This window comes from Cyclopterus lumpus, chromosome 17, assembly GCF_009769545.1.
Source record: "Cyclopterus lumpus isolate fCycLum1 chromosome 17, fCycLum1.pri, whole genome shotgun sequence".
Taxonomy (NCBI): Eukaryota; Metazoa; Chordata; class Actinopteri; order Perciformes; family Cyclopteridae; genus Cyclopterus; species Cyclopterus lumpus.
In genome coordinates, this window is record NC_046982.1 from 14629489 (window position 1) to 14646903 (window position 17415).

The window sequence follows — 17415 nt, forward strand, 5'->3', positions numbered from 1 at the left end:
TATGATGTCAAAGATTTCTGTAAATGTGTGCCTCGGTCCCATTATGTGTCTGGCCTTAGTCCCCTAATGTACAAATTCTACAGAACAGCTGTGTAGTAATGATGCCACATACACACTGTCCTAGCTGTCTGCTAACAGCTCTCTTTTGCTGCTCACTGCTCTCCTCTGATCAGACAAACACTGAATCTAAGCAGATTTCCTCCTTCTGAACTATTCTGATGTGCCATACATCGTCTCATGTTGTCTGCTGCTCCTCACACAAACCTCAGTTTCCTCCTGAGAGAATCTGTCGTGGCTCAAATCAGTTCCCTTCATCACCAAGTTACTATTTTGGTGTAGAGAGCATTTTAGAATAAGAAAAAAGGTGGTTAATTGGCACCTAATAAGCAGTTCATAATGTATTCCTCCCGTTCCTACGCATCTTCCTGCTGTGCTGCAAGTGTGCCCAAGCTGTGTGGCACAACAGAAGCACAAAAACAAGCCAAGTCAAGTTTATTTATAAAGCGCAAAAGCACGAGTTGTTCTTAGAGGGCTTTATAATTCGCAACGTTTGCAACAACCTCTCTCATTAGAGCCTCAACGCAGACCGAAAGGATAAAGAAAGAAAAAAGAAGAAAAAGCAACAAAGCAGTGGCCCATTCTAGGTTTACATTCTCAAAGTAAGAAGTTTAAAAACAACAGATATGCAATAGAGAGCCAAAATGAAACCAGAACTTCCAGGTTATGTTACAGAAGCACATTGGACAAAGTTGCCTTCAGAGCTTCTGACAGAAATCCTTTTAGGTTTGACTTGGTTAGGTTGAGGTTGGCTTCATATTTCTGAATTAGGATGATGATCCTGACCAACAAATATAACCTCCTGTGAAGCTTATTTTTGTGTTGTGTTAATTAAGGAACTTTAATGGTCCAGGCTGACTTTGCCACCCTTGGTGCAAAGCCTTTCATTTAACACACAGTTATGAAAGTGCAATCGATCCTCTGATCTCCAGTAAATCTTCACCACAAGGCGAATGAGATGATTCCCCAAAATGTATTCTTCAAAAACACACACACACACACACACACACACACACACACACACACACACACACACACACACACACACACACACACACACACACACACACACACTGTTTTCTTCATTATGGACCTTGAATGCTATCTAATACTGACTGCTTCTCATTTACTACCAATTACACAGTGGTAGAGAAAGTACTCAGATCTTTTACTTATGTGTGAAAATATTCAGTTATATAAAGAAAAAAGTGCAAAAGTATTGCAAGTACACTAAAAGTACTCATTATGCAGAATGGCACATTTTATATTAAAATGATGACTGTAATTGTGATGCCTTTGCTTGAATATTGCAGCTAGTAAAGTTAGGGCTACTATATATATATTATGTTCATCTCACCTGCTGCCGGCTCTTTGGAGGGAAACAGCTTGTTGTCCAAAGTCATGCTGATGTCACAAAAGACTTCCTCCTCATCTCGGTCAGCATCCAACTGAAAGGAGAAAAAAAAAAAAAAATCATATTTGATACTCTTCTTTTATCATTCACAATTTATTTCCGAGCTCTTTGACCTTTAATTCTTTCTGCTTGACAGAAACGACGGATTCAGAAGTCACGATCCGAAACCTACATCGCAAACACAAACAGACATGCTCGGTCCACTAAGCCGCCGTGACATGAGATTCATCATCAGATCAAACATAAGGAACGAGCTCTGATGCCGCGAGCTACCCACTCGGGGGCATTTTCAACTCACCGGAAGCTTTAATGACACTCGATTAATTAGCCTCCCTTCTGTGTCAATCGGACCCTTTCAGAGGTCTTCCTTTGCACAAACGGTACTCGATGATTTACCGTGAAGAATGTGGTTTGTGAGCGAGCTGGAAGCTGATTGAAGCAGACAACTCCTCCTCCCTAATCGGCTCATTTTGCCGTCCCTCTTCTTCCATCATGGACGATGACTAGGCGACCTTGTGCACACAGAACAACTAACATGCCGACTGCCGACCTAGAATTGCTCTACAGGTGTGTGATTCAGGGTTACACTGCAAACTACACAGAGAAATGAAAGAATGTCAGCTGTGGGAGTGGAGGTCAAAAGGTGAAATGTTAAATAAGGATTGCCTACAACCAACAATCAGCTTCCTCCTGGGGTTTCCATGGTAACGACCTAAAAAAAAAGGACACTGCTCAGCTTGGAGCCCTGCAACTCCACCTGTAGAAAAGCTGGATGAGCAGAGAAAAGTGTTTTCAACCACAATGTGTTCCCACTGCAACAGAGAGTATGATCCACACAGAGGCTCTTCAGAGAAAGGGACTCTTTTCAAGGACAGATTAGGTGCTTTAACGTTTTGGAGGAAAGCTGACTGAGTCAATGTCATTACAGTGGCTGTTCAGGCAGATGACGAGGAACAGAGTGTTTATATGATGTATAAAGTGCACCCGGCTTTATTTATTAGGCTAATAATCAAAACTAATACTGCATCCACACTGAGACGACTGAATCTGAAAATGTTGAGTCCACTGGAGAACTTTCAGGTCGTTCTGTTTTGGTCGGCAAACATTCAAAGAAACAAAAGACTGGTTAGTTAGTGACAGCAGCTGTGCTATACAAGCTACAATCAGGCCCACTGGATGGTTTTGCAGAGAAGTCATTATTCAAATTGTTCAATATTATGCAAGGGTTTTCAAGAAAAATGGATCACCGAGGTACATGGGAAGTCAGAGGTCTTTACTCCAGGAATATAATATTTGGCGAGACAAAAAATGTGGTCAAATAATTTACCTTGGACATATACAGTATAAAGTCTAAAAAAATCCACTGACAAAATGAAGCGAGGTGAACACCCTCAACCACCATCTCAAATATCTCAAAAAAGCAGAAATAGATTAAAGAAGGCAAATTAAGCTCTTTTTTTACTTTGCCAGGAAGATATTTGGTGCATTTGGTGTTCAAATTAATTCAAGAGTTTGAGCAGAAAATAGAAATTGGAAAAAGAGCCTCTCCCTGTACATTACGACAATGCATGTAAAGTTGAGTTAATGTTATGTAAAGCTCAACACTTTCTGAAGAGGAAAGACAAAATGTAAAATTAGATCAATATAAAAGATATAAAAAGATATCTAAGCAGAAGATATCTTCTTCTTTTAAAAATAAAACAGTCCATGATGATAAGCTACAATGCCAGTATCTTATTTATATTCCAGGAATAATGAACCTGGTAACCATCCCCAGAGAGATACGGCTTCATGTAGAATGAGGCGAGGTGTCTTTTGTTTGTTTATATCAGCGTGATATCTAGCAGCATGTGAGAAGGAAGGTGGAGCTGAACTCGTTCGGGGAATACTTCATTAGTTCGTTCCTTTTACCTTGAATGGCTTCAATTCTACAAACTATTATCTCTCCTTTACTGCAATTTCCCGTGAGACTCCATTGTATAGGTGTGTGTGTGTGTGTGCGTGCGTATGTGTGTTTGGAGTCGAGTCATCTTACATGACACAAACAGACATTCATTTGCATATCATCAGCCCTTTTTACACAAAAAATCTGAATATCACAAATCCCCAAATTTGTATACGGCTCAAAAATTTAAAAAAACACAGCAATTGCCAAAACTTTCTCACAATGACAGAAATGGGACAAATTCATTCAGTGACATGTTGAGAATTAATAGACTCGTATATGTGTGTATCAACAATTCAGTCTTTCCAAATCAGCGTTGACGATGCTGAGTAATGAGTCACAGCGACTGTTCCTTTATTGGACCGGACATTTAAAATGAAATCATCATTTTCACACAAAAGTCTTTTGCGCAGTGAAAGCAATCAAGCCTCAAAGAAGAGCTGAGTCGTAATAACTGAAGAGCAGGAGAAACTCATCTAATCGTTAATGTTATCTTTAAAATCGGTTTGTGTGCTCAGACAGACTAGGTACGGTTTACGATATGTGTGCTTAGTTGTAGTTCATTAGAGGACAGTTTGTTTAGATCATTGTTTCACAAACTTTTTTTCTGGGGACCCAAAATGCCAACCATTGCTTTTGTCAGAAAGAGTAAACTGGGACACTATATACAAGGAATATAACAACATGTCAATGATCCTTTCACACTCATTAACACACAAACACAATGCACTCATAATCTAAAGTCCTTATATGTGCCATAAAACAATGTTTTCTTGTGAGAGAACACAGCAAACTCTTTCATCGTACCATCATCCACACATCTGCTGCAAATATACATACTGTACAAATACAGACACTTTTCCTGCAAAGCTCTTGTGATTCCTCTCAATAACTGCCCATGTGTTCAGTGAACACATAATTTGATGAATAATGAACATGTTTTTGTAAGAGCAGATATAGATTGAGTTAACCTTTGTTTTCCGATGTCTGCGTGATTGCAATTACGATTTACCAAGTAGTCGGAGGGAAGTGATGCTGCATGTCTGTATTTATGCTGCAGCGCCTCAAAGAGAGGAGCAACAGCAATTTACAAGAGGGACAAGCCATCGATAAGTTCTCATAACGTGAATATCCCTCAAGAATATTGCAGACTTCTTTCTTTAAAAAATTGCCCAAGGTGTTTCCACAAAAACAACACACTAAATTGCACAGGGACATTATAAGAGATCTCGGTTTGTTTTAAGAGCTTTAAATGTTATTTCTGTTGTTTATAAGTCAACTGATTTATGATTTACATAAACTACAAATAAAACTACAAAACTACAAACATGTTTATCTTTTAAATCAACAATTGTTACTCTGTAAATGAAACACTTAATTAAGCATTTACACCACATTAAACAAAACTGCATGCAACACATGCAACAAAACTGTGAACTATGATGAAAGACGAGAGTCGAACCAGAACGCAATAAGCAGAGTATAACAAATATTCCAAAAATATATTGGAAAGGCTATTACACAAGAGGAACTATAAATTTCTGCAACAAAATATTACATTTGTGTCAATGCAGAGTCCCAAAGTTATTAAGTTCATTTTCACTTTTACATCATCAAGGGAGGGAAGATCCTGGTAACTTTATAGTAGGATCTTTTTTTTTGCTTCATGTGCTACTGAGCAACTTTCATAGGAATGAATGGATTACACTGTATCCAGTTCTTTTGATACATCCTCGGTGTACAACCCTGAAAAATTCCCTTTCACTGGGAAATGCGTCACAGTACAGAAGCTAAAGACGCACAACTTACGTCTCACTGGAATTTTAATGGGGATTTTTTACTTGCCACTGTCGCTCATAAGGGAATGCTGGGTAAGTAATAGATTAAGTAAGTAAAGGTCTATATGAAAAGTGTCATGAGATAACTTCTGTTGTGATTTAAAGCTATATAAATAAAATGTATGGTATATCATCACGTCTCTCTATTCAAACACAGACATGCATACTATCCCACACCACTTACAGTGACGATAAGGCCCCTCTCCTGGAAGTATTTGACCAGAGGAATGGTGTTTTGTTTGAAGTTGGTCAGGCGGCGATCGATGGCTTTGGGGTTGTCGTCCGGCCGTCCCTGCTGCTCAGCTCGTTTCTGCAGCCTCTCCTTCAAACGGTGGTTGGTGCAGGCCAGAAACACCACCAGATCAGGAGTGCAGATCTACCGAGTGAGAGAAAGACGTGTGAAACATTACAGCCAAAACTGTTGTTTTGATGTTCATGATCTGACCCTTTTCGGATGCTATAAACTGGGAAACCGTAGATTGAGCTCAGTCAATGCCCTCAGGTCAAAATGTCAAAAACGCAATTTATACCAGAAAAAAAAAACTTAATTCTCAGTCAGTTTTTTACATTTTGAAGTGAGTCCACCATCTGAATTTGAATTGAAAGATTAAAGAATGCAAAATCGTCTGTTTCTACTCCAATTGAAGAGGAGCCCGTTATGAAATCTCTGAGCTGTGGGTAATCAATAAGCATTCCCTGTTGCTATGGCTATTATGCTTGCTGCTGCTCATATGAATTATTGTTTGGTTTATTTTTTGTTGGGTTTTACTTCCTGCTCTGCAGCACATATTTTAATTAAGAAAGCTTGTTCTTGAACAACTAAGAAGTTTATTATTTACCGATGTTTGAGCTGCATCATTTTATTTATCCATAAGCACTTGGAGGTGTCAAGACCGAACAAAGACTAGAACCCATACGCACGACTTAAGGCAAAGTAACAACAAAACATTTAATTAATTAACTGGAACAAACAAACAGAAAATCTACATGAACAAAGTAACAAAATATCATAACCTGGTGACTCGTGAATTTCATGGGAATGGCTGGTTCTTTTGCACAAAAGACAAGACGAACTGGCCCCGGACAAAGAGAGACGCAGACAATAGATACACAGGGTGAGGCCACAGGTGGAAACAATCGGGAGCGAGGCAGACAATCAGACCAGAGGAGAAACACACAGGGGAAGGAACAAGTTGCCTGAAACAAGAGGAGAGTTGACCTTCAAAATAAAACAGGAAATCACGAGATAACATGGACACAAGACACAAAACTTTTCCTGGACATGACAGGAGGCAGGTAAACACAACATGGACTTATCAACTAAAGATGCTGATTCAAATTTGCTGATTTATACATGGAGCAGATACAGAGCAATGTTCTTCAGACCACCTGTTGTAAATTCACTGCGTCAGTTTATGGTCTCTACCGACTCCCGAGAGACACATCTGTCTCTTTAGCTGCTAAATGGCCCACTCTTCATCAGCTGGTCAGTAACTGTGTCTGTCTGCCGTTTGATGCGGAGCAGCTGGTGTATAGTCGGTTTTAAGAGCTTTTTTTCTTCTGGTGGATACAATGCTCATCAGAGCAATGAAACAGTGGTTGCGGACCATAAATCACAACAAGAACTTGAAAGATGCTGAAAGTCCTAAGAGAGCTGAGGGGAACTGCATGTCGGTCAACTCAGGTGACGACCGACATCACAAAACGTTAACGTTGACTTCTAGTTACAAACGGCAGTCTCATGGATTACAGTCCTGTGTTTGTGGATCTATTCCCCTCCCCTCCAGCCCTTCCTGTGTGGACTATCTCGCTCTTTATACTACGCAGTTGCTCTGAACTTTTGATAATGACGCAGGGCTGGGTTTAAATTAGAGTTTCTGACGCTGAAGGACACTGACTAACCGTCGGTGTTAAAGGAGCCCAGTCTGATACTGTTGGCTACGGAGGTGTTGTTCCCTCTGGATTGCCCTGGTTGACGCACTCTCGTCTAGCCTCCATTTCCTTGCGTTCACTTTCGTTCTGGTACATAATCCTCAAGACAGGTTGTGATGTATAGGAGTTTATTTCTTCTCTTCGGCCCTGGTACATACATACACCTGAAAAGCGGTCAAAACCACCGAATTGACTATGAGCCGGTGCACAGGACTCCAGAACAGCGCCACCCCATACAGAGTAACATCTTTTTACCATATTTGGCTCTTACAGTCGGTATTCGACGAGTTGGGAGTGAGACCGGATTGTAGGGGCCAAGAAAGAACAGATTTTGAAGCAGATCCAAATGACGGGGTCGATGCACAAATTCTTTTTCACTTTTGTTAATTTTACATTAGCATTTGTCCTTAGCGGAGGTTTGTAATATCTGACTGCCCTTCTAACATCTGTTGGTTCGTCACTACGAGCAGTCCCTTCACATAACACATAGTCATTTGATCCACTGTTGATTTACAAATATTTATATATATATTGATTGATTTTATTTATTTATTTTTCAAGAAATAATATGCGATCAAGCACATTTTGTTTTTTTGCACTTAACCATGTCGGTAAATGGACTTCATACACTGATGGCAGCGGCTACCATTCAATGTTCCCACCTGCCCATCAGGACTAACTATGCAACACCGCCGATCTTCTGGATGAAGGACGACCGGCTCTACCTCTGAGCCTCAGACACCTGGCTTGATGAATCTCGATTGCACATGAACCAAATCTGACATCAGAAAGCTTTTTACACGACGAGGCTCTAAAACCTCTAAAAAAAAAAGGAGTGTATGTAGGGACTGCATGCATTTGTAACCTGGGGAGGATAAACTAAAAGTAACACACAAGCTCTGAGGAAAGTTATTTCGTTTAGCTTAAATTACTGTAATCAGAAGATTCTGTAATAGCACGCCTGTTGCCAAGATGTGATGGCAAGAAAATACACAATAGCTATTCTAAATTAATGGAAAAGGTCAGGCAACAACAGCAGCACTGACTGAGAAATAGAGATTTAATTAGTGGCACAAATATTCAATATTTTTATATTCAGTATATTTTACAGTGCTTGACCTTTTCTTTTTGTACAAAGTCCAAAACACAAAAGCATTCCTTAGTAACCAACGAGTATGTGAGGTAAACAGGCCGAGGTGTGCATTGGCTATTTAAAGATCAGTGAATGATGATGTTATCTAGCATCAAAGAGAAATAACTCGGTTTCTATGGCTCTGACCTCTTAAGTCGAGGCCAGATGTTTTATAAAGAGGAAAGAGAGTTAAATGCTCTCCTCATCTTGAACCTGACAACTACCCATCTCACCACCTCTGGGAACTGCTCCCTATAAAACATACCAAGACTAGTTTAAAACAATTCATTCTCTGTTGTTTCTTTTCCTGCGTTGCATTTCAAAGTCTGCATTTTATCTGCACAGACTGGGTTGTTTATAGAGGCACACACCACTCGGCAACAGGACTTAGTTTTGAGTCTTGCAAATCCAAGTTTCTAGTTCCATAATGAAAACACTCATACCCTCATATATCGCCATTTTTCTCCAGTTGTGCTGTTAATGTGGTGCAGCCATCAGATGCCGGCTGCTGTTTTGTAACAAGAAAGAATTGATAGATTTATCATAATTAAAATGTCTCCTGAAATGTATAATCATCGCATCACATAACAGCATCTATTTTCATAAGCAGTTTTATTGCCGGCAGTTCTACCAGTGACGCTATCTCTCTTGCTTAAAGGCCAGGAAGCATGTGGTATTAGCTTACACACACACACACACGCACACACACACACACACACGCACGCACGCACGCACGCACGCACGCACGCACGCACGCACGCACGCACGCACGCACGCACGCACGCACGCACGCACGCACGCACCCACACACACACACACACACACACACACACACACACACACACAAACACACACACAAACTAACACACACACACACACACACACACACCGACAAACACATACAAACACACACACCAACACACACACCACGCAAACGCACGCACGCACACACACACACACACACACACACACACACACACACACACACACACACATACATGCGCACACACAGAAACACACACACTCCTAAAAAAGGTGATGTTCACCCAACTCAACAGCGAATACCCTTTTTGGGATATTGAACTGAAATAGATTTAAACACTGAAATGCTGAAATGTCCTCTGTGAAGTAGCTCGATGATACCGATCCTGTCACTTACAAAATATAGATATACCTTTTAGTGTTTGAGGAGTAAACACATCCCCTTATAGAGTTTAGTATGTTCAATCACGTAGCATAGCAAAATGTTCACTTCTCTCTGAGAGGAATGTGAGGTGTCCACACTGAACATCAAAGTAGCTGCTGCTCCGTTTTGTCCTCTTAGTTGAAGTCATCATGATGGATGACGAAGTAAAAGACAAGTTGACAGCTACAAGCTGCAAACTGATTCATCAGTCACAAACTTAATCCAATTGGCATTGTGTTACTATTTTCATTATCAGTTACTGTCTGGATTTTTTATTGACCAGTTTTTAAACGTCACTGAATATGGAAAAGTGCTTTTTTCGTCAAAACCCAAAATATATTTGAATTACGATATAGAACACATCCTTATATTTGAGGGGCAGGAATCAAAGCATGTTTGGCTTTGATTGTTGTTGCGGATTTAGACACACACAGGGATATTACATTACATTTAATTTAGCTGACGCTTTTATCCAAAGCAACTTACAATCATGTTACATTCATACACACAGGTACAGGGAGCAATTCAGGGTTAAGTGTCTTGCTCAAGGACACATCGACTAGGGCGGGGATTGAACGGCGGACCTGCTAACCACTGACCCACAGTCGCCCAGGTGCATTGACAGGGATGGATAGACAGACTGATGCCTTTGTAGTCGACAGAAGTTGATTTTAAAAGACTAAAGGGAAGAATGGAGAGTTAATCGGTCTCACTGGGCCACTATAAAGAGGAGTAGGACGGATGTGGCGTCCCACAGGAGCGCCTCATGAATGGTTGCTGTGATGTCGTAAAGGGCAAAGTAGCAGCATGGGGTGAGTGGAGACTAATGAAAATGGATGCTGCAGGTCCCCAGAGGATCGCTCAGAGCTCCCACAGTGCTGGGAAATATAGGATGCAAAGAAAAGGCACTGAACCTTCTAGAATAGGAATACATGATGCTTCAAGTAGCAGCAAGTTAGCCATATAAAAGGAAGTTTTTTTGTAATTGAGGGTTAACATCCACTTGATATGCATCAGTCAGCTTAAGTCCACCAAACACAATGTAGAAGCAAACACAGTGTGTAGAATAAAGTAATCCAATGCAGTATAATACCAACTACAATGAGTTTAGCGTTCAACAGATATTTATTCAACTTTATGGTATTATAATGGCTGTAATGTATGGCGTATAGATACTGCATGAATTCCATTAAATGGAAGGTGTTGCTGTGATTTAAAAAAAAAAAAAAGTGCAGATTGAAGACACGTCACAAATAACTTCTGTTGTGCCTTCATCATGGGAACTATTGCATGCGGCTAGCCAAATACACTTTCACCAAAGTTGGAAGACAGCAAAGTTATTATAAGAAATGCTCCATCAGCTCCCCCAAAATAGAAATGGAAATCATTTGCTGTAGCTAAAACTAACTAAATTATGTCTGCCCCCAGCGGCAATGATGTAAATAGCTACAGCACATTTTTACATTTAATATTGCAGGTTGGCATATATTTGAACATTTGGAGAGAACCAGACTCGCTTTGAGCTCACCTGTCACTGGCGCAGGGACAATAGTCCAGCACAAAACACCTGATAAAATAAAAAAATGTGGTTTGTTCACTTCAGTTAGCATGTTAACTAGGAAGCTTTAGACAGAGCCAGGCGAACTGCTTCCCCGACTCCAGACTTCATGCTAAGATAAGATAGTTGCATCCTGGCTCTAGTTTTATTTAATGCAAACAAGGATGTAGGTTGGTTTTTAAATGAACTATCATAAAAGTGGTTGTTGTGCTTTCCATGATAAACATGTTGAATGCCATGTGCACTAGCCCTACTTTACATCTTTCTTAGTTCCTGATATTTCCTGATATACAAAAGTGAATCCAGGGGACAAAAAGGATGTTATCCACTTGGGGCACACCCCTTTCTGCTGCTTGTACAATTCACAAGCCAATGGTAAAAAGGGAAGGCAACTGAGATGAATGAATTAACATCTTTATCAACTCATATCATCTGGAATGAGGCTGGATAGTAAGAGACCAATGTTGTCTTACTGCCCAGCCTCCACAATCAACCTGAAACAATTAAAGTAAGAGTTACAGAAACAGGATTTCACTCACTGTGGTCTCACAATAAACTCAACACAAGTTCTCAGCATCTTATTCGTCAAACCATACAACTGTTATTTTCTCTCTTTGCTCCTGAGCTGCACAAAAGATCCTTTAATAACCAGTTGCCACCTAATTCTGTTGTAAATACCAGGGCTTCTGTATACATGTGTTGTTGAGCGGTCTCTCCCATCCAATCACCAACAACAGCATGAGCCTTTTTTTTAAGTGGGACACAGTTATAAACACAACTGTGTACATACGTGGTTTCATCTCCAGTGAACATCCTCTGGTACTTATCTAATCCCCGGGGCCCATTTACTAACTGTCATCCACCCTTTTAGCATTCCCTTTATGCAATAATTAAAATAAGGTTGTAACAATAAAAAAAAATCTTAATTTCTGTGGTTATCTATTACGGAATGCAATTTATCAAATTATAAGATGAGACATCAAGCTACATTTTTTATTATGAGACTTCCAGGCTCATTGAATGTGGACATGCCTGTTAGTCAATTAGTCACTAACTGCCTGTTTATTTTCTATTCACAGCTTCAGGGAAGGTAATCACATCTGATCTGCTGGAGTCTGATAATGATCATCGTCCTGGCTCAATTGTGACCCCTATCAATGAGAAGTTGGGTGTGTGATTGTGTGGGTATTGTCTGTTTAGAAAACCCTCGCTCTGTACATGAGCCACCACACATATCATTTACTTTCCTTGCCTGGGTTCCTCATGCAGCTTCCAGACAGAACATGCACTAAGTGGAATCTGCTGTCAGACGAGGTGGACCTTGAGATATTAGAAACCACATTACAAAATCTCATCATGCCGAGTCTTGGCCTCTTTACAAAAAGAGGGAGGGAATATAACAATTAATGGAGAGCCGAGAGACTAGAACGAAGACACGAGAGAGGGTTAGTCGTCCACAGTGGTTAGTGTCATGAGCCAAAGGTGCCAGACACAATGCCTGTATCAGTTTGCTGTGCAATAGATCAGGTATGCCAGGAGGATTCACAGTAGAACAATACAAATATACACAAATGTGGAGGAGATTCATGCTAAGTTGTTATCTAAAGGAAATGAAAGCAAAGAAATGAAAGATTACAGGAGATAAATGTCATGTGTATCACTAATAAATGGGTACAATTTTATGGTGACAGTTTTAAACCCCATAAATTATAGGTCCCTCTTTAAGTTTCCTTCTGATTATAACTCAATCTTAATTTGTGCTGAACTGATAGACCCCCAAAACCATTCCTCAACCACTCAGAGTCATTTAGTGCTTATTTCAAAGTTGATACATGTGACGTGAGTTTAAATATGGCTAAAGATAACTAATTTTTGCAAAAGCAATCGACCGTTGAGGCACATAATTGACTATTGAACTTTAAAGGATTTGCAGATTTCCATTAGGGCTGCAGCTTCGACAAAAGCACTGTTTCACATGTGTACGTTATGTAGAGTGGCTTTTTTTACACAACCTGACTCTTCATTGAACTCTTTTTCATGTCCTTGGCACGTGATGCTTTATTGATCCTCAGGTAACGGCTCAACACATCCAGAGTGAGCCGACAGCTGCCAGGTATATGAAGGCTTGCTCGAGGACACATCAGTAGAGGCTCGACCACACAGACTGTGAACCAGTCTGTCACTCAAAGGACAGAGTGCCACTCCCTGTTCATTTCAGGATCACTGAGCATCGACTGGACAGCGGAATGGAAAACTGATGTTTCACTATTGAATAAGTGAGCAGCAGCAGCTGAAACACGTTGGCTTGAGGCCCAGTGAGCATGAACACCGTGAGATGTGAGTCAATGCTAGCAGGAAATATTACACTGAAGATACGATCAAACAGTCCACCTGACGTTGCAGACACCCTGACTGATTTGTAGCTCATATTTCAGAGGCAAATAATATCCAGCCTATAACACTAGTATAGTGTCTATATATATATAAGAGACTAAAACAATAACGGCGCATTGCTCCATACAATCAAAATGTACAGTCAAACTTTTGGGGTAAACTTATAAAACTAATTCAATATTTACAACTTGTCAAAGAGTCTAAATTCCCTGAAAGTGAACCTGAAACAAGATAAAAATGCTTGAATGTTTATCAGGATTTATCAAGTTTTTGAGAGGACAGAGCAAACCAGACCCACCTTTTTCTATTTTTGTTGTTATTTTTACTTATTTTTCATTTCTGTATATACAGTATGAGTTCTATCTGTGGTGAAAAGACAAAAAGAAAGTGAACCTGAGGCGCTGTGCAACAGCAGATATCAAATACACTCTGGCAGTGTGACCCGCCGCCAGCGCCTTAGATCTCATGCTATCAGAGATTAAAAAAAGTCAGGGAGAGCAGAACCATTTTGTGGTGTGCGTAGCAGAGGCCACCTGAATAGCTCATTGCGTGTGTTGGACTCCAGAAACTGGTCTGGATACCAGTAGAAAGACATCATGTGCTCACAAACTGAAACACCCGTCGGGAGATAAATAGTAGTTAAATGTGTTATATATATAGGTTCCTTACTATTTCCTTCCTGAGCTACTTGAAAACCTCAAACTCAGCAACCTGCAGTTGTTCCACATAATTTATAATAAATTATTAAGAGAGGTCTGCAAATGAGATCAAGAGTCTCAGACTGAAGAAGATATTAAATATACTTGGCCAAAACTAAATATTTAAATGTGAAAAACGACTAAATCTAAATATTTACCTATGTCAGCAAGCCTCTGAAAGACTGCAGAACTCACCAATGTGACTTACTCAATTGATTCACAGCTCAGCAAGAGCTGTGAATCTAAAAAGATATCTTGTTTGGACTCAAGCATCCGAGTAAAGTATGAAAAGGCCTTAAGAGGTAATCCTCCGTATTTGAATGAAGCTGAACTCACCTGGTCTTCAAAGGACAAGGCCTGTCCCACGTCTCGAGGGAACCCGTCTATGACGATGCCATTGGCATCTGGGATCTTCATGATCTTCTGCTTTATCTCGGTTATTGTTGTCTCCTGGAAAACAGTGAAAGCAACAGGCTTCATATTTACGTGTAAACATCAAAAGAGCAATAAACAAGACGATAACCATAGGGTGATTAATTGGATTTTTGAACAACACAAATAACCGTTGATTGAAATTCTGTCTTTCCGAACTCACATTTCACTTCATTCCATTTTAAATGTGAGCAACTTGTCACAGGACATTTCAGCTACAAATTATGAACCTTATAGAGAAGTTTATAGCTGTAATTATAATGAGCTTTTCCAGCAGGAGCATGAAGGAGGAGATGAGTTCATTGTAGCAATTCACAGATACATCAATGTTGTAGATTAGTTAAAACCCCTTGAAAATAAATAATGAGTAGCTGATTTAGAGTCATAAAGAAGGTGAATGGAAAACTATGATAACAAATTGGAGCATTCTACAATATGCTTAATTTGTTTATCCAATTGTACTTAAACATATCTGAATGCGGCAGAAAAACTGTCTTTGCACCTGAGGTCAGAGAGTGACGGAGAGTGCCAGCATCGTTTAGCATCAATTACTTCCTCGTGGCTGGAGGTCAACATGTTCGAATGTATTTCCTCGAGCTAAATGCATCATACAATATGGCAGAGATACATGAGCACTGTTCAGATCTAAAAATAACCTCCATAGCCAACGCTGAGTAACACAGACGTTTAATTTCCCTCCACACACAGAATAAAGGCATCGGCCCGACAGACTACGCAGAGATTAAAGCTCTTCTAGATTCCAGCGAACAGATTAATGCAGTGTAAAGTAAAATGAGAAAAGCTAATCTGAGAAAAGCCCTCTGATCCACTGCATGGCTTGATGTCTGAGCTCTCACAGGAAAGCTGGTCAAACATCACCTCTGACCACCAAAGAGATGATCTATTTACAGCACTATACCAGCATACATCCAGTAGCTGCACCATCATCACCAAAGATGCATCTGACATTTTGTCATTCACTTCTCCCTTTTTAATAAACACATACATTCATTCATTCCCTGTTCATTTGGTTGGGAAAAATATGGAGAATTATTGTGGGATTTTATCAAGAAGAGGCTACATGCTTTATAACACTCCACAGAATAGTTTGTGCACAATGTAGTGATTTTGACACACTCAGTAGTGAATTCACAGAGGGATTACCTGGTTGAAAGTCATTTTCATAGCACTAAAATGAATGAAATGCACCCATAACTAAGCTGCCAAACAAATAGCACATTGGCTCTCCTGTGCTATTTGCACATATTTAAAGTTTGTAATATGCATACATTTAGTCCAATATTGTCCCCATTCGATGCAAATGAGCCTAAAAAATAGTCAAATTCACAAAGATCATCTTCAGGAAGTTGGTGGTAACTGAAGCACATTTATAAATGGCGTGACACCTAGACTTTGCAGTGATAATGGAAGCATTGCATGATATTTCTTTTGACATTCGCTTCAAATCATGCCATCTTCTCCTTCATTCTTAATGTATGCGTTTCAAAACATCATCAGCACCGACAGACTGGGGTGTTAAATCCCATTTACGGTTTCTTTCTGAAATGATTAAATTCCTTGCCTGGCATTTTGAGGAATTACTCTGCACCTCACGGTCTGAACATTTTATTTTATAATTTTCTACCTGACATCGTTTTGCCTTCTGTGTAATTTGCGACAACATTTATACTTTGCTACATGACTAATTGTAATCAGACGCAAAAAATTATCTCAGCTGCAAAACTTTATCGGGAAAATTTGCACCGTAATCCATTCTTTGTACGTCAGATTTCACGAACACAAAAGGGGGGCAATTTTGCGCCAAATGCATGCATAATCTTGATACTGCAAATAGCACAGGGGCAGCACAGGAATACTATTTGCCTGGTGCACAGTTATGGATGCATTTCTCCCTTTGCAGGTGCAGATTTAGCGGCCGCAAAAGCTGCGTAAGCCTTCTGCAAGTTCGCCACTACGTGTGTAAATATCACCACATAGTGCACTCAAATTTAGACTGGCTGAAGAGGTGCTTGAAATAATGATTTGTTCGATTATATCCAACATTATACCAATGAAGCTCCACCTTGCTGTCAGGGTCAAAAGTCAGGAAGTGAACCTTGAGTTGAGTCTGTCGTTCAAGCATGAAGTATGAACCCAGTTGAAGTGTGGTCACATTGGAAAGGAGAGCAGCTTTAGTTTTCAGAGTGCTCTTGATGCAAAGCACAAAGGAAATGGACAAGCTACTAACAGCTACAGTATAAAGCTAATTGCTGGTGGTAGAGAGAAGGCAAAAGCAAAATAATAAGTAATAGATTCTTTGACTTTTTTTTTTACTTTGTGAAGTTTAATTGTTTGGGTTAATTACAGTTTGATTTATGTCCACTTACTCTATTGTTTCCTGTTGTTGCAAAATATTAAAGAAGATTAACTTCATGCAGTTACACTAACCGCTGCTGCGGCAATTGGTTTAGCATATTACACTATATACTGTAGTAACTAGTATGGAACCGGCATACAGCTTTTATTACACTGTGCTTCTCTTCCAAAAAACAAACAAAAAATCATCAGCTAAAATTCAACAAGTGTCATTTTAAAGGGTATAAGTGGGTTTTTAGCTGACTTTTTACACGGCATCCTGCTGAACCATCTTAACGTGACATTTCCTCCACAGTCTGATGGTATAAATGTACTAATCGCCATTAATTTCAGACCAGACAAACATCCAAGGTGCTCTTATGTTGAGACCTGTGGGATTTTTGAGGGACCTTGCACTGAGTTACGGACAAACAGCAAGAACTTCCAGCTCATGTGGCAGTTGGCAGTACAAAA

At 39.9% G+C, this 17415-nt stretch overlaps 1 protein-coding gene across 1 annotated transcript in view; it reads right to left on the reverse strand.

The window, feature by feature from the left end:
- The window catches only part of ak5 (adenylate kinase 5), a 52011-nt gene that overhangs the window by 25256 nt on the left and 9340 nt on the right, over window positions 1-17415 (reverse strand). The window contains exons 5-7 of the mRNA XM_034555850.1: window positions 14491-14604; window positions 5439-5630; window positions 1415-1505 (exon numbers count right to left, since the gene is read on the reverse strand). Coding sequence (XP_034411741.1) covers window positions 1415-1505; window positions 5439-5630; window positions 14491-14604 — 397 coding nt within the window. The remainder of the gene's footprint in view (window positions 1-1414; window positions 1506-5438; window positions 5631-14490; window positions 14605-17415) is intronic.